Source organism: Semicossyphus pulcher, unplaced genomic scaffold (genome assembly GCF_022749685.1).
Source record: "Semicossyphus pulcher isolate SPU_LCO1_2020_fin unplaced genomic scaffold, fSemPul1.0.p SCAF_21, whole genome shotgun sequence".
NCBI classification, from domain to species: Eukaryota; Metazoa; Chordata; class Actinopteri; order Labriformes; family Labridae; genus Semicossyphus; species Semicossyphus pulcher.
The window spans coordinates 11,464,432-11,492,337 of NW_027211695.1; the positions used below are offsets into that span (position 1 = coordinate 11,464,432).

The window sequence follows — 27,906 nt, forward strand, 5'->3', positions numbered from 1 at the left end:
GCTAAAATATAGTGCCGAAAATACAAAGAGGATTATGATGGTTGCAAAAAATATCCATGAAGCATGTGCAACGCTCCAGCACATTCTGACACAGGAAAAGGAAAAGGCATACACCCTGCTCGTTATAGCATCTGGTTTCTGTTCGTGTTTATGTGTGAACACCACATTGGAATACTAAACCCTGATCCACACTCTACAGTCCCAGAGTCCAAATACACAAAAAAACCACACCAGTAGCGCTGATTTATGTATTTATACACCTGTCAGGTACAGTAACAATGGCTGGGTTGTGAAATTTCATGCAATTATCAATGCTGGCACACATAATGTTGTTTCAGCTTGTATAAATGATCTAGGCCAAGAGATCCGTCCAAATATTTCTTGGCAACAAGACATTTTCTTGTGATTAAGGCAACAATACAGAGGCTGAGAAGTTCTTGAGCACTGCTGCTCATTCAGCTGAGAAAGCTCAAGATGTTCACTCATTCGCAAATTCAGTTTGAATGATGAAGAGACCTCGCGGAAACGTTTGGCTGCATACAAACCTCAGCTGGTCAAACAACACGCCTTTCTCTCAGAATGAGTAGAAAATAGAAACATGCACTTCTGTTCAAATATTGACCTGGTTTGGCAGATTTTGGTAACTTTGGTCTTAAAGCAGCGGTGAAGGTAAAGGTCAAGCACTGGTTGTACAGGACTCATGCATTATGGGGTCCAAGTGCGACACATACAAGATAAAATTGCAGTCTTTGCCTTCCATATGACCAAGAACGAAAGTGTTTTATTATTACACACTTTGACACAATCAGGGAATAATGCAAAGATGTATTTCAAGATTTGACAGTCTACAACTTGAGGTCAATTGGGGTTTGCAGTCAGAGAAAGTACAGTAAATCGGCAATGCTTTCTAAAACAAGATGACAATGGAAAACATGTGAGGACTAGTTTCTTGGAATACATACAAGAGTTTCTCAAATATTGGCAATATCGGCCAATAGGGACCTACACCGAGAGAATCATTTGGTAGCTTGACTTTCTTCTTATCCTTATTCATTGACGTGCTAACAAAGACTGGGTAAAACCAAGTGTCCCACTGCTTCAGGTGGGTTTGAAGGGGTCGGTGGGTGTGTGGTTGAAACTGGCATCGGCAAAGATGGCCAAGGTGCCCACAGTGGTGAAGACGACGAAGATCCAGAGGAACATGCGGTCAACCACCATGGCCACGTACTGCCAGTCCTCCTTCAGCTGGAGGAGGATGGATGATGTCAAGGAGGAAGAAGTAAACAGAATAGGAGAGGAAGTAGAGGATCATGGGAAGTGAATAAGAGGACATATGAAAGGAGCAATGGGAGGATAGAAGAAGACAGACAGACAGAAATGGAAAAAAGAAGAAAGACTTAAGAGACCAAATAATGGAACAAAGGATTAAAACCGGCATCTTAAAAAAGGAAAATAGGAGTGAGAAAGAAAAGATGAAATAGTTTTAAATCCAATTCAGACTTACAGCTTCGTAGTCCTTCTCAGCCTGAAGAGCCTCAGCGATATATGTGATGGCCTCTATGGCTGACTTCAGCTCGTCAGGTAGCGTGAGGTAGCTGCTGGGGCCGTCAATGAACTTTCTCAGATCTGTACACATGCCCTCCGGATGAAACCTACATGGAAACAAACACACATTAATGTCACAGGAAAATATCAATTTGGTATCACAAATGAAACTCAGGATTGATCCAGGAAAAAATGGAGTGAGTCCAAAGCAAAGTGGAAACATCAAATTCTGAACAAATGCACATAAGCTTGTAGAATGCAGCAATGTTGGATGAGACTAAAATCAAAAGCGTAAAAATAATGAAGAGTTTATGAGGCCGGCTGCACGTCATCTTTGCACTTTTCAGACAGAAATAAAGAGAAGGTCAGAGGAACACCCCAGGCTTGTTCTGCCAGTTTAGGAGTCACCGATCTGCTGACTGGGCTGCAGAAACTCTCTGTTTGAGTGTGTGTATATATATGTGTGTGCGTGTGTGTGTGTGTGTGTGTGCGTGTGTGTGTGTGTGTGTGTGTGTGCATGTTTCTGTGTACTTATTGCCAAACTGAAATGCATGTGTTTGTCTTTACTTCCTGTCCCCCCTTACTGTCAGCTGTCAGTATTTGTTGGGGGAAGCTTGAGGAAGGTTGCTGTGGGTAACTCTTCTTAGTCTGCTGTCACTCACAACTTTTCACATGTCAGGTCTAACAAGAAGATTTTATTTTGTATTGTATTGTATCAGAGCAAAAGCAGGCGGAACGTAATGCATCGGCTCCTATCAGCAGTCAACTGACACTGTGAAATTTACATCTATAAATCATCAGATATGTTTCTTTTTTTTCTTGAGGAATATCAAAATACAAGGAGAAACTAAGAAGAATGTATCAGACTTGTGTGTTGGGAAGAAGAATTAAAGGGAGGCTCGTCCAAGATGGGGACGATCAGGGTCATTTAGTGGAACTTTTCTGGCTTCATGCCACAAGACACAGTGAAGGAAGTTGTAATGGTAATCGCAAATGTCTGAAAAGTGACTCGGGGAAAGTCAATTCTGTACAAAATATATTGTAAATAGCTTAACGCTAAACTGTCCATATCAGACTGAGTAAGGCTGAAGCAACAAACACCTGAGTGTATGATATGGGGAGCATTTACTTGCTTACAAATGCAAATGTAAATGTTAAGGAGTCTTTCTTTAAAACACAGGTATTATACAACTGAAAGCATGATTCATTAACCTTTTCTTCTCGGATTTTCCCTGCTGCATTCCATGCATAATCGCACACAGTGTCCTTGAGCAATGACACATAGATTTCCATTAGCTGCTTCCAGTAGAGCGTCAGACACAGAGCTCTAATACTCCTTCAGTTTTAAGTAGTGATACAGCACGACTGTCTCCGCAGGATATTACATGTTCAGAAATGAGATTGCCTCTGAAATAAAAGCATTTTTTTGTAGGTTTAGCCATTCATTTGGCTTTGGGTTGTTAGCACTGCAAAACAGGCTGTAATTAAGCAGCTTTTTGTCAGATTATTTAAACCACTTTTTTTGTAGGTAAAACCCAAACTGTGTACATCCAAAATGTTTGTAGTGTCACTCACTGCATTGTGTTTGCACACAACTATGGCAATGAAGTTAGGTCATTGCTAAGTAGGAAAGTTTAGCAATTCTTCAAACTGTAATACACTACCAGTCAAAAGTTTGGACACACTTTCCCATTCACTTGTATGAGAAAATGTGTCCAAACTTTGGACTGGTAGTGTTTATGTTTACCATGTTTTCTTGGCATATAACAGAAAAGGAGTTGCAATGCATATAGTTGCGAGTGCACAAAAACACACATGCAGTATGAGGCGTTGCCTCTTAAGCATGTACCTGCATACTGTTTGTGAAGTCTCATTAAACAATATTAAGCTAGATATAATGCATTTTGTTTTACATTTTAAGCAGGTTCCCCTTTAAACAAAGTCCCTAAACTTGTCTAGTTTTGCAGTTCTAACATGACCTTGTCCAAAGAAACTTAAAATTAATTAATTCATGTAAAAGCCCTTGCAGAACAGCTGCACTGTCTTTTATAAACATCTGTCTTCTTATGAAACACCTCAAATATTAAACACCTCTTTCACGTCCTTTTTTAAGATCCTAAAAACAAGGCCAGAAGATGCAGGTGATCTGTCTAACCACCAGAGGGCAGTATAGCACTGTGTCTCTCCAAGAATCATTAAAATGAAGTGTAACCTGTCAGCGAGGGCAGAGTAAAGAGCTGCTTAGTATTCCGTGGAGCAGTTTGGGAGTTTACAATGCAGCGCAGCCATCGCTGCTGCTCCTGTGTGTGTGGCAGGTGAAGAGGCTGTGACCTCAGAGAGGTGGAGCCTCATCAGATGGAGAGATAGAGAGGCAAGAAAGGGAGGTAGATGGAGAGACAGTTTGGCCTCCTAAACCCTCCTCCCTTTTCCCTCGTACGTGGCTCAAAGTAGCACTTCATCAGCGAGAAGTAAATGACTGTTCAGGAGACTAATTCAACTAAAACTGGCTGCATCTGGTGCCAAGACATGCACTAAACCCAATTAAGAAGGTGTGTGTATGTGTAAGCTCAAAACATACTGCTGTCTCATCAAATTGCTCTAATAGAGCCGCCCCTCCTTATTCTGTCACCCGTTCTAACACCTAGACACGCAGCGTCCCGCTCTAATGTGTCAGAGTCGATTTGTGCAGGTCATTATTATTTTAGCAACGATTCTCTGCCCGCCTCCAGTCTTTCCCACAAGACAGATTTCAGTCCTTACAGGAGGTGCAGACGGATACAGAGGCAGGGACGGCCACAGACTGTGAGGAAGACTTCAGTGTGTATTAATAGAGCAGCAGGGAGGTTGGCTGGTTAAGGATGTCACATAGCTGATTCCAAGGTTGTACAGTTGCTTGTTCTACGAAATTCAACTGAACAAGGTCACCAGTTTCCTGTCTACAAAGTATAGAGACTACAGCTAGACTGATAGAATGGTTTGGCCAAAATCCAGCTCCTTACTCAACAGCTTCAGGGGCAGTAAAAACACAAAATCATCAGTCTGGGTTTCACATTGAGGTGTTTGGGTTCAGAGGCCATTATACCTTACAATAAAATAGTTTTATTTTAATTTTTTTTTTTTTTTTTTTTACCATGACACACCTTCAATTAGAATTTTTCAGTTTCAGTTTATATCTAAATGCCCAGGTGTCCTGACCAAAACCCCTCATAAATGAATGGACTAAATTTTATACTTTATGGTGTTCAGACCAGAAGGGAAGTGAATTTTTAACATTGCACAATTACACACAGCTGTGAGATTTTCCTGATGTCCTCAGGTTGCATCAAAATAGTTTCATATAAAAAAACATTTTAAAAGTTGGTTGCATGTCTTGTCCTGAAAACACACCTGACAATTAACATATTTTTACTTTCACAAATCTCCTATACAATGTCAGTATTTCATTCTACAGTACTTTGGACACTTTATTGCAACTAAATAATAGTGGTTGACCGATGTGGGTTTTTCAACGGCCAGTGCCAATATTTAGAGAGCAGGGCGGCTGATGGCCGATATATGAGGCAGATATCATGTTGTTGCTTATTTTTGCATTTGATAAAATACAACAATTTAATAATAATAACAAATGAGATACAAAACTGATAAACTTGAATGAACATTTGTTTAACACTACATTAATTGTTGTCTGCATTATCTGCAAGTAGATCTACATTCTGTCTGCAGTACACTTTTTTTAGAATAAAAAAATATATGTACTAAAAAAAAATAAAAAATAAAATTAAGGTATATGAATGATAAAGTTTTAGTGCACTTGAGAGAGAACAAACATTTGCAAACTTACATCAAAAATAAATAAACAACATTATTGTAGTAATTGTTATTGAGTTAGATGTTTAAGGGTGTAGCCTTCCCCTTTAAGAACGGTGGCCTTTTGTGTGACATATGCATGTGACGTCTGGCAGGTTTGTTATGGGGAGTGTAGACTATGTAGAGAAAGTACCTGCAGCAGACTCTGGGAAGCGCATGCTTCAAGCCAGCCACACAGATGAGGATGCCTGTGTATGCAGACATATTTTGTTTAATCGGCCTTGTGAGCGCAGACATCGGCCAATGCTGATTATGTCAAAAGGTAATTAATCGGCCGACCGATTAATGTATATCTATCTGTCTATCACTTCTACATAATGCTGTAGTAAACCAGATTGCAGCTGATGTGTGACATGTTAGACACAGTGAAACTGCCACTATCTAGAGACAAATGGACAGGCACCTGGCAGTTGACACACAATGTCGGTAATTGGTGTCAATCTGAGAAATCCTGGTACCAACAGAGCCAGGAATGACCTAGCTAGCAAGTGACAACAACTTTTGAGAGGGTGTGTTTGTGAAAAAGCTGCAAGTGCAGCCTGGAGAAAAGAAAAGAAAGTTACTAAAAAGCCTCAGTCAGAGGCGGGCTTAGACTCTCAACCCAGAGGGTGCAGAGCTTCTTGATGGGCCCTTCTGATACTAATTTTAAAATTCAAAACTCCCATTGAAGGAACTCTCTCTCGCTTTATTTTGGATGCATTTTAAATCTGTTTAGGTTTTGTTAAAAAAGAAAAAGAGTGAACGTCAGATCACGCAGTGACGCCATAAGTGTGGCGCTGTCCACAGTGCTGAAACCATAGACTGTATATGACGATACACAGTCTATGGCTGAAACGTAGCTTGGGGGGCTCCCACTGAGCGTGGGCCCTGGGGTGGCCACACCCTCTGCCCCCATGATTGGTCCACTACAGGCCTCAGTGCATCAACATGATTCATTAATGTATACAGTAGATACGGGTATAGGAAGATAACGTGTGTTATCTTGTCTTAAAAATTCTGTCTTTTCATATTTGAGGTAAGCGCTACACGTGGTATACTTTGTTTATGTGGAATAAAAGTTGTTTCTGTGTGGACAAAATAATGCAAGCTAAGGGAAAGCAGGAAATGCTGGCTGGCTGACTTCAAAGATAACCCAGCAACACGGACCTGAAACTCTATGAATACCAAACACAGGAAATGATACATAAACTATTGGATTTAATTTCATAGCGCTATCAAACACATTTTATCAGTTTGCCCTGAATGTGTTTTTAACCACTTCAGCAGCACAATGTTATTCCTTCTTTATAAAACACATGCAACAGCTCGTCAGATATGGATTATGAATTACAAATGTGTAGAAATCTTTTGTGTAGTACTCTTGCATGTCCTCAGGTCACACAGTATTTAATACTTCTTCCTAGACCTTTCATATGACCCTTGATCCCAGAGTGGGCCCAGTCTCACCTGTTGGGTTTGGGGAACAGGATGGAGGTGTCAGGCTTCCGGATGAAGTATTCATCAGCCCCTTTGTTGATGGCCACCATCTTTTTCTCTCGGCGGGGCAAGGTCTCCAGGGACAGGGGGGTCTCTACTTTCGGCCGCAGCATGCCCAGGTAAGGAGGCAGCATGTGAATGAAGATCTGAGAGGAGAAAAATGATCGATCGAATGGATAACTTTCACAACTTCTTTACACTTTCATTCCAAATTTCATGTGGATACGGGGAAGCAGTATTTTTGTTTGCTTCAAAACCACATTAAGAGAAATAAGGTTGTCTATTTGTACAGTGAGCTCTCCGAGACCTCAAAAGTCTTCCTTGGTAACAAAATCCATTTGTTTGGATTCCTTTGTCATGATTTATGGAGCAGCTAAGATGTACTTTCTTGGTATTTGCCTACTGAGGCTTAGAAATGAGTCAAACTGTTGGCAGTGAGATAACCTTTGAGAACAGTTGCTGCTGAACGATGTGGGTGGGGAATCCAAATGGGCAATGTTTTCCATTCCTCTACGTCTCCTCTCAAGGTGTCCTTGAGCAAAGGATCTCTGGCAAAGCCCTCAAGTCAGCGACTGTACTTGTACTTGGCAGCTCCCAAATGTGCGTATTTAAAAAAGAAACGACAGTTTGATAAAACCAGAGAAAAATAAAGTAAATCCTCTCTTATAACCATCCAGCGGTGCTCCTTGGCTGTCAGAGCTGCCTTTGTGCAGACTACCAGAGGAATTTGACTTGAAGATAAAACAGCAAATCATAGGGCCAAATGTGAGCCTTGATCAATATCATAAATGCTGTTTGCCTCTGTGAATGGCTCTTTTATCTGCGCTTTGAGGCACTTGGATATCATTCTTTTGAAACGACTCTTGGCTTGCCTGCATTGACAGATGGATGTCAATGATAGCCCAGTGGCAAGAGCGATGCTGTATTGTAGATACAATTGAGATGTAATAAGAGGTGAAGCAGTTTGACTTGTTTTGTAGTTTCAAAGAAAAAAGGGCGACTTCATTCATTCAGAATGAAACATGTCCATGTTCTTAGGTGGCTTCATCTGGCATTTCAGTCTATTCTGCCATGTTTCCAACTACACTTGTCAATTTTCTCCTGAACTGTTCTTGTGGTGTGCGGGACAGAACTGTGACTCCCACACCGTCACAGGATCACAGCAGCTAAGTAGGGGGTTTAAAGACGTCCATTTGTGTCATTGTGGACCTGATTTACTACGAAAATTGCATCGTGGAAATGTGAGCAGCAGTTTTTATTGACTTTGGAGCCACATCTATGTGTAATCAGTGCCTGATTCACTGAGACACAAGGTCATCACGCAGTTGGCTCCTTGGCTAAACCTTCATAAACCATAGACTGTATAAAAAGATGGACGGCAGTGTTAATTTTCCTGTAGCTGATCTGCTCAGGATTAGAGCAGAGGAGGAACGGCGAGAGGAGACGTAACTAAAACAACAAGTCCATTCATTGAACTGACCAACACGAGAAGCTGCTCCGCTGTTTAATGCGTGGACATGAAGGATGTGTGTTTCCATCTTAGCCGAAGGGGTGGTATGTCAATACAGCGGCTCTACCAGCAGATCTCTACTGGGCAGACTCTGGCTCCAAAGCACACGTTGGCAGCGGCCACTTACGGGGGCATCACTTTCGTACAATGAGGGGAGATGGAGACGCGTCATCCATAGCCAGTGAAGAGGAGCTCATAGTACTCGCTCAGAGATAGGATTTGTATGGGCTGATAAAGCTGATGCCAGAATGTTTGACAAAAAATGTAAATACTGTTAACCACTGGCCAACAATAAATAAATCAAGGATCGAGTGAATTTGGATCCTTGGCAGTGAAACATTATCTTACCCTTTATTTTATGTACAAGACTGTTACAGCTTGGACTCACGATCTTAGTCCTGGCTGTGGTCCTGGTGGAATAGTGGAGTTAATACAGTTAAGGTTGTTTTGGCTTCAGGTGAAACACGGCAAGTGAGATTTTTTTCCAATTTTCTCAACAAAGTCACACCAGGTCATCTGACTCACATTATTTCACGTTTAGCCGAGCTACTTCTCTGTTCCAAATCATTGGCTATGCTCTGAAATATTCAAATTGTGTGTTCAGTTATTATTGGATACAGGAAATGCGTACAATTACACACAATTTTGTCAATCCATAGGGAAACTCAAGCACATAATCATCTCTTAGAGTAAACAGGTTTGCACTGGGACCTGACCCTTTGTGCTTCTTTTAACACATTTACCTCACTGACCCCATGTGACACCTGTTCCATATCCCATAGCTTGGCACCTATGAGTCATAAATGTAAAAAGAAAACTGCATCCTGGAGAAGTCCACTTCATCTACAAAGACCTTATATCAAAATGATGGCTGCTGTAACTCACTTAGCATTGCTGCCCTGTCTGTTTCTTACATGTGGCCTGAAAATCCTGACTATAACTGTTGTTTGTTTGTATCAAATCCCAGGGTATAGTGTGGAAGTCTATAAGCTCCTGATGTCATGTCACTGTTTTACACATTACTAATCAGTGTAGCGTATACTCCACACTGATGGTAGGAAGCAACATTAAGCATGTGATTGACACTTTAGCCACAACTTTTTTCCGGCAGGTTTTGCAGACGGGGGATCCGTCGTCTTGAATAACCCCACACTGCCCACTTCACTCGTTTCACCGGTGTATACAAAGCGTCACTGCGTGGTCCCTCTGCCACAGTAAAGCTAATGTAGCGTAGCCCCCAGGCTCTTGATAAGCACGGCACATTTGGCTGGTGCACCACGGGTGTCACTTTGTTTTTGTTCTATGCAGGTTGCGCCAAAAAAGCTTACCGGCCCGTTTTTTGAGAGTGAGACCAGAAATAACTGGTGTAGGGGAGCCTTTACAATTAAATAAATATTATGTTTTTAAGCGTTGTTAATAGTGAAACCAGTTAATCGCTGCATCCCTATACACATACTCAAAAGTAAGAATCTAAACCCAACGTTAAATCTGTTTTTTACTTTGTTTAGGTCTTCACCAACTCCTGGGATTACCGTCTTTTTTTTTTGCTTAGTAGGTGTTAGTTCAACGGTTCTGATCGGCCCAACATGAATCAGGCTGGATGGAAATCAGTCTGAACAGGAGGGGTGCCTGATGCATCTGTCAGACATGGGTGATAATTATCATCTGTGGCTTCAACAGTCACATTAAATATTGTCATTTGGTCCATCGTTAATAAAACTGTTAATAAGTGCAGCTTTAAAAAGTTGATTCTTTTAAAATAAATGTTCTGTGAACAAGTCTCTCCTTTCCACATTATATGACACTGATGATCTGAAGAGTAGAAGTGAAAGGAAGCAGAACCTTTAATCTCCTTTTCTCCCATCAATCAAACACCAAGAAGCTTGCTTCCATTAAACCACACAAATCACCTGTGTATGAGGTGAATGTTCCCTGAAAGCGTGACAGAACTAGGAGCAAAGTATGGAGCTGCTGCTCAGGCCTGTAATTAGCTGCACATAACGTACATTAAGGGCAACAGCCAGTGATGGAGGTTAATGCTATAACATGACGTTCAGGCTGTTGAGGAACTGTGTCGACTTAATCTTATAGTGGGCCTGAACCTAAAAGATCTGTTGCCTCCATCACACCAAATTATCATAATTAACATTACATGAATTAATTATTTCAAGGCTGTAACTTACTACATAGATGGCAGTGTTGCATGCTCACATAATGAATTTTGTGCGTGGATTGAATTTCTTGGGTTATGTGAACATTTTCATGACTTGTTTTCATTAAGAGGTACTGACAAGCTAATAGAATGGGGAAATGGTTGCAAGCTTTTGCACCTAATTACAGTCCTTTGCTGTTATAATTAGTTAAATGTAATCAGGTGTGTAAATTGTCTAAGTTAGTATGAAGCTGTCTTAGTTTTATTGTTGCATAAATATATAATTAGGTGAACCAAGGTTATGAATTTTACATTTTAATCTCAGAATGTTCAACAAACAGTTGTTTATGGTCTCTTAATGGAAAGGAAACTTTTTAAACTTTCTTATATAATAAATATTCTTATTAATAATTAATTTGATTGCACTTTGATATATTTCTGAAGGTTTTAACTCCCTCTAATTCTGAGAGTTGTTGGTTTCATGATGACATCACTTTGAAATTACTCACCATGCCTCTTTTTGATGCAAATTGCATTGAAATGCAATACACTGTTGTGGTAAATACTTGATTCTGATTGGTTAATTATGGCATTCTGAGTTCTGTTATTTCTCCATAATGGCTTTGCGGCTTTAATCACACAATCCGGAGCACTAACTTTAATCATATCAACAGCCAAAAGAAGTCCTGTAAAGTTGACGTCGCCTTGTTTTCAGAGGGAATCAAAAGTAAAGAGACAAAAGAGCGGAGGAAAAGCAATTAAGGTTAAACAATGCAAGAACTGAAGCCTACGACAGAGAGATCTACAAAACTGAAGACAGTCCATAACATTAAACAGAACACAGTACGGGATACGCCGGTGTTTGGAAAAGAAAATATCATCAGACTCTGACAATGACAAAACAGAAAACCTCAGTCAGGTGTTGCGCTGATTCCTGCCTTGTCTTACTTCATTTAATGTGAGTAAAAACAGTAAGGTTAGCTAATTTTTAAGAAGGCTACAGAGTTAGCCGTTGCCATGGACGCAGCTCTCACTGTGCGTGTAACAGACTATTTTTAAACGGAAAATGGGAATATAATCATTTTTACATTAATCAAATTATTTTCAAATGATATTTTGTCAAGTACGTATTGTCCTATTCTTTGTGATATTGTACAGTAGGTATCCTGTAAAGCCAACTGAAGTTCTACTCTGTTCTGAAATATCATCTGTCATCATGTCATCTGCACGTGGAAGCTACCTTTCTTGAGAGAAAAAAAATTGGGTGTATTTTGCAGAGCCAGAGAGCCCTAAAAAAACCACAACAAAATCACTTCAGTCCGACATGTAAAACCAAGACGTGATGGGGATTTCGTCTCTTTTCAGTGAGTCAGATCATTTGGCTCGGCTCAGCAATAAGACCTGGCTCTTTTGGCTCCCAAACAATTCTTATCTCTCTCTTAAAGAGCTCATAGTGCCATATTACCCCTCTAGAACATGGCGCTCCCAGGATGCAGGCCTGCTTGTGGTACCTAAAGTCTCTAGGAGTAGTTTTGGAGGTAGAGCCTTCAATTACCAGGCCCCTCTCCTCTGGAACAATCTACCAGTCAAGGTCCGGGAGGCAGACACCCTCTCTTCTTTTAAGAGTAGACTTAAAACTTTCCTCTTTGATAAAGCTTATAGTTAGGGCTGGTTCAGGCTTGGACTAGCCCATAGTTATGCTGCTATAGGTTTAGACTGCCGGGGGGATCTGACACACCAAGCTTCTCTCTCTCGCTCTCTCTCTCTCCTCTCTCTGTGTTTCTCTGTCTCTCTCCCTCTCTGTCCCTCTCTCTCTCTCTCTCTGACTCTCTCTCTCTCTCTCTCTCTCTCTCTCTCTCTCCCTCTCCCTCTCTCTCTCTCCCTCTCTCTCTCTCTCTCTCTCTCTCTCTCTCTCTCTGACATATTAATGCAGCTCATTAACTCTGTATCTTCTGGTCCCATTAACATTACTAACCACATATCTTCCCGGGAGTTCTTGTGCTCCCTTGTCTTGAAGGTTCCTGGGGATCGTTGCTGCAGACCACCTGCTGCTGTGGACCTGCTCAACTGCAACAACTACTAACATCAGCCTTCCCCATAGTATCATTATTGTTGCTGCTAATGCTAATAGTAGACCTGTTGACTTCAACTGTTACAATTACAATTACCTCAGCCTTTATCATTACTCTGCTTCTCTTGCTTATTTATTTATTTTGTTAATCTTCACCATAGTCTACCACTATTATTGGCATTGTAACCATAAGTATGTGTCTGTAAAGTGTCTCGAGATAACTTTGGTTATGATTTGGCGCTATACAAATAAAATTTGATTGATTGATTGATTGATTGATTATTCAATACTACTTCTGGTATTAAAATTTAGTAACGTTCAGTTTTTTAGGCATGCTATGAACTCTGGGTAACTACCATAGGATAATTTGGCGTTGAAAAGTCCGCATCAGAACCCTCACACACTAGGTGATTTGACAGTGGGACAGCACTAAGCACTCCATGAGTCCTTGACTGTGGAGATTGGGAATTAGCCAGTCAACATTACTGTAGACTGAGCTCAACTACCACAGGATAGCTAGTAGGATTGCAAACTCGACATGGTGAACGCATGGTATAACTTAATAAAACAATCAAATATTATATTGATTGATACCTTTTTTACTTTTTACAGGAAATAAGCATGTAATATGCATGATTCTTTGGTTGATTCTTTGGTTACTTAAGTTTGGTTAATGATGCAAGTGCAGGTATCTCACCTTGCGGACCCACATGGGCATCTGGTGTGTGTTGGGTGAGCGGTGGTGCAGGTTGAGGACGACCACACTGAGGATGACAGAAAACGTGACCAGGATCATGGTGAACATGATGTAATTGACGATGATGGGGACGCCAAGTGATGTCTCTGGGATCTTATTAGCCAGCAGCAGCAGGAACACAGTTAGGGTGAGCAACACGTTGATGGACAGACCCATCTTCTCTCCTGATGGAGGGGAAAAAAGCATTTCAACATAAGTTTTTAAAATGTACGCCTCCTCACCGGCAATAGATGTGGCCGGAGGCATTATGATTTCGGATTGTCCGTCCTTCCGCCCGTCCCATTCTTGTGAACAAGATATCTCAGAAACACCTTGAGGGAATTTGTTCAAATTTGGCACAAACGTCCTCTTGGACTCAAAAATGATCTGATTAGATTTTGGTGGTCATAGGTCAAAGGTCAAGATAACTGGGATCTCACATCCAACCCATTCTTGTGAATACAATATCTTAGGAATGCTTTGAAGAAATGTCCTAAAATCTTGAACAAACACCTACTTTGACTCAAGGATGAACTGAGTAGATTTTGGTGGTCAAAGGTCAAGGTCACTGTGACCTCACAAAACAGGTTTGTGGCCATAATTCAACAACTCATATGCTGATTATAATAAAATTTCACAAAAACGTCCTCTTGGACTCAAGAATGATCTGATAAGATTTCAGTGGTCAAAGGTCAATGTTAGTGTGATCTCACATCCATCCCATTCCTGGGAACATGATTTCTCAGGAATGCCTTGAAGGAGTTTCTTAAAATTTGGCACGAACGTCTACTTTGACTCAAGGATGAAACTAATTCCAGTTTCACTCTGATTTTACTCAGAGAAATAATTTTTATTTTTTAAGTGGTGCTCATTATTTACTCTTGTTGAAGAGAGAAACAATTACATGTTGTTCCTTTAGGTGTTACAACTCATTGTTTTACCAGGACATGGGTGTTCCTCCTCTAACCGAGTGAGATCTGCTGTTTTAGCTGCAGCTGTTCAGTGCAATTCACCAGTAATGTCTCGAATGGAAAATTCATCTCCCATCTTCAGTAAAGCTGTTTGGCCGATAGAGCGAGGCCTCCCAGGTGATTTCAGTGGTCACTTATAAACTGTGATTACCTCTGATTGGTTAGACTTGGTAGGTAATGAGAAATTGATGTGCATTAGGGCAGTGCATGATCTCACAGTGCGTAACCATTACAGCAGAGGCACATCATTACAGTGTATTACCACAAAGCTCAACAAGTCAGAATCTTCATTGACATGTAATCTGTGGGATGTGCGGTGCAAAAAAAGTCTTTATAGGATCACCAATTTAATGTCCTTGACTTGTCTCAGGGGGGAAATTCATACATTATGAGTGGCATGCATATCTGCTGGTACAGCTACCAGTGAGTGAAAAATGTACAAAACACAGGGACTTGAATTAAAGGAAGATGTTTCCGAACCAGGCAGTTAGGTAGTGGTTAGCGTTGCCTGACTGCTAGAAGGTTCCTGGTTCAGTCCTAGGGGGGCAGGGGTCCCTGTCTAGTGCAATCTTGGATCCTATCGGCTATAGTCTGATGATGACATAGCCTCTGGGGACAATGGTGAAGATATCGGACGTGTCCGGTCTAGCCAGCAGTTAGCGATAAAAGGCTTCAAGTCAAGACTTCCTTTTCCGCTGCTTCATTGGTTACAGAAAAATAAACTGTTTTTCTTGTGATTCACTTTAATTAACGGGTCTTGCCTCTGAATGTATATTTCTCCTCTGCCTTACATGTACATAATTTGCCTTAAATTGTATATACCTAGAAAAATGTACATATTTCTCAAATATCTTTTTTTCCCAGTGTAAGAATTTCACACGATTGTACTAGTATAACCGGAGTGACAATAAACATGTTGAATCATTTTGTTTATTATTATGGGACTCTTAGACTTTACCATTACTTTTTTCTAAGAAGCTCTACAAAGGTGAACATGCATCTTATTAACCTCTACTTGTTTTTATTTTTGGGATATTTAATTCAGTATTGTGTGTAAGTAATGTGGTTCAGTGAATTTGGCCTGGGCTCTCTCTGAGATTCCACTTTCTTTGTTTCCATGTGTTCATCTTCAACTTCAAAGTTAATCAACCTTACTCTCCATCACCCCATATCAACTTGAGTCACAATGTGTATACATTGGATTTAAGCGGTAATCTACCTGCTGCAGTGCAGCGGTGAACACCTACATGCTGAATGAATCTATGCAAACAAAACTTATTGATTCAGCAGTGTTTTATGTGAAACAACTATCCAATCTGAAATTGAATCCCTTTGCACCAGTAATTGACAATTACTTAATTATGCAGACCACACAAGCATTATTAGGAAATGATATTAGCAGTTTTAGAGAGCAGTAATCAAAGCAACATCGAAGTGGAATCCTTTCATAATATTTGTCATAACGTCACAGTAAAACTAACTGCCCTTCAATGTTAACCTTAAGGTGACTTTGCTATATTGTTGGTATACCTGCATCAGGAGGAAGGTAGAAGTTGAAGATGGCGATGATGGTGATGAGGATGCAGGGGAGGATGATGTTCAAGATGTAGTAGAGAGGCTTCCTCTCGATGATCAGGTAGAAGGTCATGTCCTCAAATAGACCATCGTTCACGTTCTTCCTGCTCGGCCTGTGTGAGATGTGCCACTCGCCGCCCTCTGCAGAGACATTTTAAGAATTTAGATTAGCTAAATGAAGGCTTTTGAATCAGAAACACAAGAGGGTCCATAGTAAAGGGGAAACAAGGACAAATTAGTTTACCACTGTAAGCTTCGTCCAGTTGGATCTCCCTGATCTCCTTCCCTTTTGAGTCCAGTGCATACTGGATGTCAATCTCTGTTGAGTCGTACGAGGACGAGCCAAACTGCATGGTGCAGTTCTGCCAGTCAAACGGAAAGTAAGTTACCTGGATGGGGAAACAAATAGGGAGGAATCAGAGTGAGAGAAAATGAAAGCATAAGAACAGTTTAAGTTTGTTTGTGTGTGTTTGTGTGTTGAAATTCACCTTAACTCCACATGAGCTGCAGTAGAGTGCAGGGGGAGTCCAGGTCACTCTGCCATTACTATAAGCCTGAACGTGGACGGGCAGGGCCACATCAAACACCCCATCATTACTGCAAAATAAAGATGTAGAAGTTATTTTCTTAAACCTGTTTGTAACTGTGAGCAGAAGATTATAACTGAAACATTTTGAATTGAAATGAAAGGACTACTTGCCAAAATGAAGCCACACCCACAGGCCTGCCTATGTCACTGCAGGTAATAGCCCTTTATACACTGCCAGTTCAAGGCAGGATTATCTATGTAAAACGCACAGATGAGGAATCGTGGGGGGAAGTCATTACGGGGAAATATTTATTTCGGGAATACTTAATCTTTATTTACAGATAACTACATTTACTACACAGAAATGTAGAATCTGTAGGCAGGAATGTTGGCATTTTTTAGGCATGGCAAGTGTTCGAGTTCGAGTAATATTGACCAATCACGTATCAGCAAGGTTGCCATATGCTGGAAAAACAGTCCGTGTGGAGAGCTAAATCTGAAAACGATTTAGCTTCTTATTAATCTCTATAAACAGACATCTGCAAGCTAACCGCTAACATTCCGTTCTAGATCTAAAATTCAACTTGAGAATTCCCTTGACGCTGTGTCACGAAAGCCGTTCAGTGTTCAGATTTCCCGACTTCCTCAAATGCATCAGAAATGATCGCTCCGACCTCTGTTCAAAAAACGAGCATTTTAAAAGTAGTTTTCTTCTCCTCTTGAGGACAAACCTGACAAAGCTTAATTTTGACTTTTTATAAATTACATCATGATGTTGAAATTTCAGCAATGCCGTTTAACGCTTAATGGCATGTTCACCGCTGTCCCCAGAGGCTATATCGGCATCAGACTATAGCCGATGGGAGCCGAGATTGGGGAACAGTAAACAAGCATATACAGGACACGATCAGAAAAAGAGAAGAAGAATGGCCTTATCCACACGGACGCAAAATAGACAACAAATTTGAGTTCTTGTTAACTGCTTTAATCAAACATTAATTGTTACTAAAAGCAGAACCAGAAATGCTTCTTTCAGGATAATAGAATATAGCGAACTCAGCCCTTTGCTTTTACACAGATGACTGGATGGGTTAAGCCAACTCTCTCAAGTGAACATAATCACAATCAAAATATATTTGGCAGAGCAGCCTCCTTTTTAGCACCGCAACTGTAGACGAAACATTAACAGCTTACACTGCTGACTCTGCAGCATTAATCATGTAACAGCAGCATCCCAGGTTTGAGTCTCACTTGAGTTCTTTGTTTGACGTCATCCCATATCCTTACTCTGAGCCTTGTTGTGTCGTATGCAAAAAAAAGCACAACATAACCCACAAACAGAGCTGAGGGAAAGTTTTGATCCACATGTGAGTAACCTTATCACGAACGTCTTATTATTGGAGTCAGCAAGAGTACATTAACATTTGGCTGCAGTCCCATATTGCAAGACCCCTCTAGAATATCCTGAGAAGCGTGGGTGAAAAGAAGGAACTCGACATATTTCACAGGACACCTCGGAATCCAGCGCTAATGTTGGATGTATACAGATTTGTTTTGGTCGTTAAGCTCATAACGCTGTAGACAACTGAGACATCAAGTCATTAGACACAGATTTCGCCTTCTGGTGCTGTATTTGGTTTTTATGGCTCTAGCACTTTAAGCTTGCGTCCTTAACGCGGGCCCTCCTAAAACTCTGTCCAAGTGAAGATGCTGCTGCTGCTAAAATGACGAGCAGTGATAATACACATAAAACGAAGAGTGTACATGCTTTTTCATTTTTGTGTATATATATTTGTGTTTATGTGTGTGGTTTTAAGTGAGTGGGGCCATCATCTCAGTTTTCAGGGAGCCATGCTGCTTAATTGCCTATAAAGTGTTGATGAATGGAGCACTGGGATATTTACAGCGGTGTAAATGGGACTGTGTGAGGGGTGAGATAAGAGACAACACTTACTGTTCTAACTTTCTACATTTTCTAATTAAATGCTGTGACATAGTGTTTTTCCATTACATATTTACTGTACTCTACTGCACTTGACTGTACTGTACTGAGTCTATAACCACTGGGGCGAAACCATTCTGATGGAATACTAAACTGTAATGGAGATATACGGAAACCATGGTGGTACCAGGATGTGAAAAAACTGCATCCTTCGGACTTGATAGATGATGGCTATTATGAAGCAACAACCACCTATGACAAAGACGCAGTTCCTTGAATGGCCTTTTAAAGCTAGCTCCAAAAGTGACTCAATTCCAGTTAGGCCCCATATTAAAATGCACAACTACACAGTAGAATTGACATATTTATATACTGATATTGCATTTTTATACAACTCACAACTTCAAACTATATTAAGGTTGTGCATATTTAAGGGCTTTGAGTGACAGGAGGGAGCTGCCTGCTTCACCTCAGTTATGAGTCTGAGCTTGTGCTCTGAGCTGTGTTAAACTGCAGTGTACCAAGGACAGGCTGAACAACACATTTTCAGATTGGCAGGTTTGAGATGTCACAAACCTTAGGAGCCAATCTCGTTAACGGACGGGATGATGCTATGCACATCACTTTGGCGATGCACGAGCCAGCTGTACCCGTCCTCCAAACTCACTACTGACTACTAACGTTAGTGTTCCTACTACTTGTTACTAAATTTCAACAAGTTGCCGTTAAACATTGGCAGAAACGTGTTGTGTTTTTTATTTTGCATATCGGGCAGGGACTATGCAGATTCTGGAATTTTTAATGAGGGAGAAGGAGCTAGAAGACAATTAAGCGTATTTTGCAGAAAAAACATATCAGACACAATTTATTATTTCAAGCAGAGCATTCTATATGTCTTAAAACATGACTGGAGCAGGTCTTTAATCAAATTAGCAACCAACAGAATTAGCATTGGACATTACTGTATAACTTTCATAACATAGGGTTTGCTAACACTTGTTAAACACTTGTTCTTTCTAGTTCCATCCTCTTTGCCATATATGTTCACCTCTGGGTCCAAAATACAGAAAGGTAATGGCCTAAACTCAGAACTTGGTTGACATCAGAGTTGCTACGTCCACTTTCGTTAGGCTTTCTCAGGTGGCCACCGAATTAAATATTAAAGTGGTAAACTCCAAGATATCAGTTTTGTTCTCTTTGGCGGCACCTATAGTGATAAACAGTAATTGCGGGAGCACACTATCCTGATATCTAGACAGTGTTGCATGTCTGACGTCCACGGTTGGCTCGGGTTGTAACTCTTGCTTTCCTTTTTAGACTGTTTGCCTTCATCTGAGCTTCAAATTTCTTTATTTTTCTTTGGAATTTTACTTATTTTTGAAGTTGTATCTGTAGTAATCGATCTTTTCTTTGTTTGTTCAGCCATAGTAGATTACTGTTTACTCGCAACACTTGCAGAGACCGGAAAAGCAGCCTCTTAGCTCCGCCTACCCTCTCTGGCAGACCAACCACTGCTGACTGGGCGCTGCTAGTGATTTTTTTCTGCAAAAGTCGCCACAGACACCCAGTCCATTATTATACTATATACTGCAATGCAAAGGCTTTCATCAGTGGGCCATAGGCTCAATCACCATTGTGTTACCTCATTTGGCGATAGATAGTGATATAACAAACATTTATTTAAATGAACATCTTTGAGATTATTACTTTAAGCAACATACGTAACCTATGTTAATGCTGTACCATAGCCTGTCTGGTGTCAGTTAGGGTTTGAAGTTCAACTGAAAGTGTCTTGGAAGCAAAGCATTGAAAGCATTTATGCTACAGAAGAAACATCCTCCAATTTCAGCCATAATGCATCCCAGAACCAATTGGCATTTTGGAAATCTATAAACCTTTCGCATATACAGGAAGTGCAGATAATAATCCGGTCATATATGTTGTCTCTCCACTCCACTTGTTCTTGCATCCCAAATTGCTCACCGGTCTGTAAACTATGACCCGCTCACCTCTTGCTACACTGGAAGTCCCAAAAGATTGGCCAATAGACAGACAGTAGAGAGAAAGTCAATGGCTTCAATAAACTAAATATAGCTATATTAATTTACAGTTTAACATTGTGCACCATGTTAGGTTTGCAGGACCAAGTGACCAAATGGTTTCTCCTCTCATCTCTTTGGTGCTAATTAATTCATGCCAATGGGAGTGCAGTGCATGTGCTTACTTATTGATGAGGACGATGTCTGGCAGCCAAACCTTCGTTGAGGGGATACGCAACACCTCAATCCCATCATGGTCCTTGGGTTTCCATTTCAACCGATAATCTGTCCATTCCTGTTCAATACATTTCAAAGGTGTTTGTGTTGTGGTTTAGAGGGAATTACACACAAGTACATGGAAAAGGGCAGGGACAAGAGGGAAACAGAGAGTAACAGAAGGGAAAAACTTTGCATATACAAATGTAACCAGTTTGTCATTTCATCAGTTTATTTGTCACTTTCTCACTGCTGTAATTACATTCCACAGGGACGATTCCCCTGTGCATTTGTCCTTGCATAACAGAAAACCATCTGCATAATTTTTCATTTTGCATATACTTTGTATTATTATGACTACTTCAAGTGTTCTCGCTTTGTTATTTGTGCTTTGTCTTGGCACTTAGCTGCACATGAGGTCTTATGTAAATGCATTTATTTTCAGTGCAGCTGGAGTCATGGTTGACTTGGTTTAAATGATATGAAATTGTAATAAGGTATTTAATTATTAAAGACTGTGTTGGGGGTTTCCCTTCGAGCAACTTTCTGTTTTAGTAAAGCAACAAGCCCTTCTCTGATCATTCACTGTGTGTGGGGACTCAATATTTACTCGCACAATACACTAAATATACAGCTCCAATTTGCAGCTACAATGTTTGTTCAGAGGCTTACTTACCAGATTCATGACAACAGTTGTGCTCATTTCTTCATATTTCATATTCTGAAAGAAAAATATAAAAAATGTATTTGTTATATTGCAAAATATTTGTTATTGCTGCTTCTCTGGCTGCTTACAAGGGGACATACACCTTATACTTAACTATATAACTATAGCACTAAAGTTAGATGTGCTATCCTCACTTGTACCTTTTGTGTTCCAACTAGAGGTAGTAATTACACAGCGGATCCAAAGACAAAATAAGGAAAAAGGTATAAAACCTCATCAAATGTTATGGTACAAACTTTATCTGTAATCTATGAATGCTTCATAATGTTTTTACTTGGATATTGCATACAAACTTGACAAATTTTAGCAATATAAACAAGACGTCATATTAGGAAGTACTCATGTAAGGGCATCTGGATTTGTGTTTATTGGTCATGAAAAATGCCAATGTAAAAGTAAGCAAACAGAGCTTGAGGAGATTTGGGAAGAAACAAACAGATTACAAGAATAAATACCGTTAATTGTGATACATTTACATTACTTATGTGATACATTTCCAGGGCGTTTTGCCTGGAAATGCTTCTAATGCAAAAGAAAGAAACAACTCGTTTTGCACTGCTATGTGGGCACTGAAATAAATATGTAGAATTCAATTAATATAATACAACTATAATTTGTAATGCACTGGTGACTTTATTGTGTTACACAATGGATTCATTTCATATTTTTTCAAATACTACTTCTTGGTCAAAGAAAATGCTAAGTTGTTATATTTAGCGGGTCTTGTTGGTTACTGTGGGTTATGCATTTACTGTCTCCTTTTAAAGACTTGCAAAACTGTAGCAAGCAATGCTTCAAGATAGCCTAAATGTTCTTGATTTGCAAGAGCCACAAGTATCAAGGAAGATGACTGAGCCCGGTCAGAAAGGCCACAATTGGGACAATAGACCCTTTTTAAAATGTAAAATATGCAACACTGCTTCCGTCATTTACCGTAAAATTCAGTGCTTAAAAAACGCAACTTTTTTTTCATCTCAAAAGTGGGCTGTATCCTACATACCAGTGCGACCAAGTATAAAATGCAGTTAGAGGTTTGTTATTGTGTTACAGTATTTTACCTAAACTATGGCGCTATAATCTAGCTAAAGATGTTGGTTGTTAAGTGGTCACAATAGTTGTAAACGGTTTCTGGGTCCAAGCTTCTACAACATCTCCAATTTACAATATGCCGCAGTGCTATCGCTTTTTTAAGCGACAAAAACTAACTTGATTGACGCTTTGTTACAGACATGCACCGTCATAATCGCCATTGCAGCCGTTTTTTTAAATAAATAGCTATAGAAAACCTTTTTTCCCTCTGGGATACCTCCCAAAACAAACTGTGTCTTATATTCCGGATTTTACAGTACCTGTTGCAGTGGAGATATACTTGCTTTTAACCTAGCGTTCACATACCCGACCGTCTGTGTCATGAACATAAGTCTTCACGTACTTGGCTATGCACTACATGTGTTACTGGAGGATACCTCTGGAGGGCACACCAGAGAGCTTAGGCCCTATGCAACAACCGGAATGCAAGGGATGTAAACAACAGAAATGGCGACACTCAGGAGGTCACTATAATGATAATTCTGAGTTCTCTGAAGTGGCCCAGTGACAGTGACATTCCATAGCCAGCAAAGGCGACTGATGACAGATGGACAGAACAAACTGTCTGCACTGTCCCAACTCCGTTTCTCCACAATTCCTCCATGTACATACACATCGGACCCGGACTTGTTTCCATTTAGTTTTACAGGTTTCAATGTCTAAAATGGAACTTATCTCTCGCCAGCTATTTTGCCGGTCATGTTTGTGAACTAGACATATTGGTCCAGTCCGCTTTCCATACAGGGCAGCCATCATGTGCACGCGAACATGTTGTTAAAAGCAAGTATAAGCGATGGCTTTTTGTCATTCAGACACAAGTGACTTTTATGTCATTGTTCTTTACAGCTTCATTCAGACACGACAGGATAAGAAAACGACAATACATTTGTAATATTTGACAGCTTGTGTTTGGGAGAGAGCTAATAGAGGGTATTTTCTACTCTTGCTCACTACTTAAATCACTTATGATTTTAAAAATTACTTTGTCATCTAAGTCTTTTTTTAAATGACCTAAGTGAGATGACACTGAATGATGCTCCTTGCCCATGAGGCCCATCATGGTGGCACAGCTTTTTGTATACATTCTATGATGAGAAATTTTGAATTTTGATACAAAATTTTTATACCAAACCATCAACTCATGCTCATAATTTTGATTGCAATAAGAATTATGATACGATTTACATTAGGATTTACAGATACATTACATGCTGGAAATACAGCCTCTACTTGTTGATGCTACCTCCAGGGAGTTTATGATGTAAGATCATGTTTGTCAGGATACTCACTGAGCTAGTGTGTGTGTGTGTAGGGTGTATTTGTATTTGATTGTCTATCCCACATGAAGGTGGAGCTTCCCTGAGCCCGGCCTGCTATTTAAAACAGAGGAATGTCAGAGAGACAGCTGGGACTGGAACAGGAAGGGGGGGTGGGGTCGAGGGAGGCTGACTTAAGCCATCTCTCTCTCACCCTCACACAAACACGCAAATACCTCTCTCATCACATACATATCACTTACTCATAGTTCCTGTAACTCCTAATAACTCTGCTGTTATCCAGCTGACTTGTTCTGGGCAGAGGATGGACCGCGCATCCAAGTGGGTCAGTTCTCAAGATCGTTCTACTCCAGAACTTATCGGCCTCAAGTGACTTTCTCTCCAGAGTGAGACTGACCTTGAGTGGCGGTGTAAGGCCATGCTGACTGTCGCTGTGTATGTAAATGTGACAGTGAGTGTGTGTATGAGTGTAAGTATCGGTGTGTGCATACATGTGCCACAGAGAAGATTGCATATGGGAAATTAAGGAAGAGATAATGTGACCAGGTCTGTGTGTGTGTGTGTGTGGACCTTTGTAAGGTTTTTAAGGCCCAGCCAGTACTTGCTGCTAAAACACATATTTGACTTCGTAGCCCAAAGCAATGAGCTCAGAACCATACATATATGTATATATATATTTTGAATTATCCGGTCATGTGGGACTTCTATGTGTACATTGTTCCTCAGCATGTCCGGCTATAGACCATCTGTCTGCTGAAATCAGACTTGATTTTAAATTATGTACTTGTCAAAGGCAGAGCTGTTCCTGAGGCAGAGGAGCCTCAGACATTACAGTAATGAAACCCAGTGAAATGTCAGTAAAATGTCAAGTAATAAAAGAGGAGACAAATGTGAGTCCCAGGAGCCTTCATGTCCTGACTGTCACATGAAACCACTAAAATATCTCATTTTGAAGGCTCATATAAAGTAACCTACTTATGGTACAATTTTCCATTTCATACATTTTTGTAGAGTGTAGAAATGACTACAGAAAGTATAATAAAGCTATAAACAGTGTATGCACTAACTTCAACCCCATAGCCTGCATTTTCATGAATTAAACAAAGATGTGTTTTAGGGCTGCATGATATATTGTTTAAGAATTGCAAGTACCGGCACCGGTTTTGCTCAGCGGTTAAATCGGCGGCCATATACAGGAGGCTACAGTCCTCGATGCGACGGACCCGGGTTCAACTCCCGCCCTCAGCCCTTTGCCATGTGTCATCCCCACTCTCTCCCATTGTTTCCAACACTATCCACTGTCCTCTCAATAAAAAAATATTTAAAAAAAAAACAATAATTGCCAATGCGATATGCGCATGTGCATCGCAAGACGTACAATAGCGAAGCAAATTAAGCCAACACATCAAGCTGCTACTGTATTGTTGCTCAGTGCAAAATGATAGCGCACCAGTTTCTTGTTTTCCATCACTAATCTACAAGCAAATTCTGATTTCTCATTAGTGTAGCTCTCCACCAGAGCACATAGTAAACTGACTACTGTCACCCGCTTGTACGAATGCGATGCTGCTGCTGTCACAGATCATGTCGGCGGGATGATCGTGGCAGATGCTCCGTAACTCGGGGTGGCTTGTAAGTAAGTGCATTCCCGCCATCAGCGTCAGCTCATCCCAGTGCTGGTTAATGGTTTGACTACATAAACGGACCATCAACGGAGCGGACATGCCGTGGACTGTTTACTTTTAGTGGCTACACCTGCAGAGCACACACGGCGTGAGGTTGTGTGTGTCGACAGGAAGCAGGAGACGTGAGCGCCATTTCAAAAAGTTACCATCACTGGGCTGATCACGCTTATTAAACACATTGATCACCGTTAGAAACGGTAGATCAGAAAGGCATTAATGTTAATCATTTGCAAATATTTAATTGGTGTCACGTAGAGATTAAACGTATTTGCGGTTCCCGTAACTGATCCACGCTCCTATCGTTTTTTTTTCTCAATTTTTATTGAATACTACTTCAATATATGAACATTTGCTTACAATTATTGGGAGGCCTTAATCGAGCCCTTTAGCAGAGTAACGGTAATAGAATTACAGCTATATACATTATTATTGTTCATATCCTCCTTGCATTGTTTCTTTATAGCCTAGATTTCTATGTACATTTGTATAATATATGAAAGGGCCAGGCTCTCATGACTTACCAGTCCAACAAAGGATGAGAGCACCATGCCAATACGAACCACCACCCTCTCTTCAGGCTTGGGTGCCGGCCGCACATTTAGTTTGTATTTGGCAAAGAGCGTCTGCATTAGAGCCTTCTCCACATCAGAAGCACCTGTATGAAAGATAAAGGTAGAGGTAAAGGGCTTATATCACAGTTTCACTTCTGATTTCAGCTATAGAACTCATTGCTGGCAGTCCTTTTTATTCAACATCAGCATTGTTCATTTATTATTGGCTACAAAAGCTGCAGCGGCAGGAATTATAATTCTCACTCTCTATATCCGGTCTCTTTCACTGCTTATTATTCATACCCAAACACTTTTAACTAAAGTTTCTGCAGGCTGCTGTTTGCAAAACCCATCACACTGATGACAAGTGGGGGTGAAGCTTACTGACGGGCAGGCAAGGTGTGCTGTGCATTCAGATATGAGAACCATTGAGCCCTCCAGCTCAGCGGCTGAGTCAATAGTGCACAGTGAGCAGAGGCTTCCCAGAATTAGTTAATGTAGCGGGATGTGTCGCCCAGTAGGAGATAGCCAGATTAGTTGTGGCAAAGTTAGGCAGCAAGAGATCAAATAGAAACTTAAATCAACACGGTCAATGAAACAACCTCCTGATTCTTCCTAAATAGACTAACACCCATTTACATTGACGGCAAAGCTCACAAATGGACGAGTACACATGCCATTACAATGAGCTTGGCAGGAAAGAGAATAGAGTGACATTTTAATGAGTTTGAAGTAACTTTGAGGCTAAACTTAATATCAGTGCCCATGTATTACCTGCAGACTATTACTGTACTACTCACTGTAATAGAAGTGTCTCTCAACATGCCTTTAAAGTTAGAAACCTACCAAAACCCAAATGCTTACACTCCACAGCATATTCACTTTTACTTCCACCCATTTTTCTCCTCAGGATTGGAAGGTTAAAAGCATTTATAATCAGCAGCTCTGGTGACGCAGCATTCATCACGTTTGGCATAGCTGTGGGCCCGGCAGGATCTGACCTGACAGGAATAAATGACAACGATCACCAAGCAAGGCGCCCCCATTAGCTAGGCACAGGGAAGCATGGCTGCTGACGGCCGAGGCTGGGAGGTTGTTGTAAAAAGCTGGATTTTAGCAGTTTCTTCCCACAGATGACTTGGTAAATAACTCTGACTAAAGTAACAACTAAAACCAATGCGATCAGGGGAGGTGCTGTGCATGTAAAAGGATAGATTTATACAACTGGCAATAGAATAAGGAAGCCAGTTTGAATGGTTACTTGTAAGCTTTGCCCTGCTGGAGTCACTTTGATAAAGGAAACAAGAAGAATTTTCAGCAGTTTTATGACAAGACAACTTCCCCAAACACAAGAGAGGGCACTGTTTTCAAAGTGATGAGCATGATTGTAAAACTGACACTGACAAGTATTCAGTTAAAAATGAGCTGTATCTTTCTCTGAGTGGTTTGAGGTCAGTTTTTCAAATCAATTGCCTGAAGACAGGAAAGGCATTTATTTCCCTGGAGAATTTGTCACTCAACTACAATGATTATTTGTAGTTCAAGTGTTTCTGATGAGATTATTAACTGCTGTGAGCAGCAACACAGGTCTTTTCCTTGAATATTATATTCTTGTCCTAATTTCACCTTACCTTTGTTTGTTTGAGGATGGAATTTGGACATTTCGGGCAAAATGGAGGCCTTGTCAAAATATTACTGATATCCTTTAAAATTTCTACCCAAATTTGGTGTATGCTTTTTTATCGAATCCTACGAATAATTTTCTATTATGAAATGTTTAGCTACATTAGAAGTCATTGCAATATAATGGTAGTTTTTTGATGAGTACCTATATCTCTACAACATTTAATAGAATTGAATTCCATTTGATTTGGTTCTGACATTCAAGCTCATCTGTACATGATTTACAATGACTTTCTTAAAGGGGCCATATCTTTTAAATGGATGT

At 40.4% G+C, this 27,906-nt stretch overlaps 1 protein-coding gene across 1 annotated transcript; it reads right to left on the reverse strand.

Moving 5' to 3' along the window:
- Nucleotides 1-274: 274 nt before the first annotated feature.
- On the reverse strand, nt 275-27,620 carry chrnb1 (cholinergic receptor, nicotinic, beta 1 (muscle)). Its single transcript, XM_069672734.1, has 11 exons — nt 27,590-27,620; nt 25,929-26,062; nt 21,306-21,350; nt 20,599-20,708; nt 16,392-16,500; nt 16,148-16,292; nt 15,859-16,044; nt 13,319-13,542; nt 6,859-7,034; nt 1,505-1,652; nt 275-1,245 (listed from the first exon to the last, which is right to left on the reverse strand). Exons 1-11 carry the CDS (start codon nt 27,618-27,620, stop codon nt 1,099-1,101), a joined length of 1,455 nt encoding a protein of 484 aa, XP_069528835.1. The 3' UTR covers nt 275-1,098.
- Between the last annotated feature and the right edge of the window lie 286 nt (nt 27,621-27,906).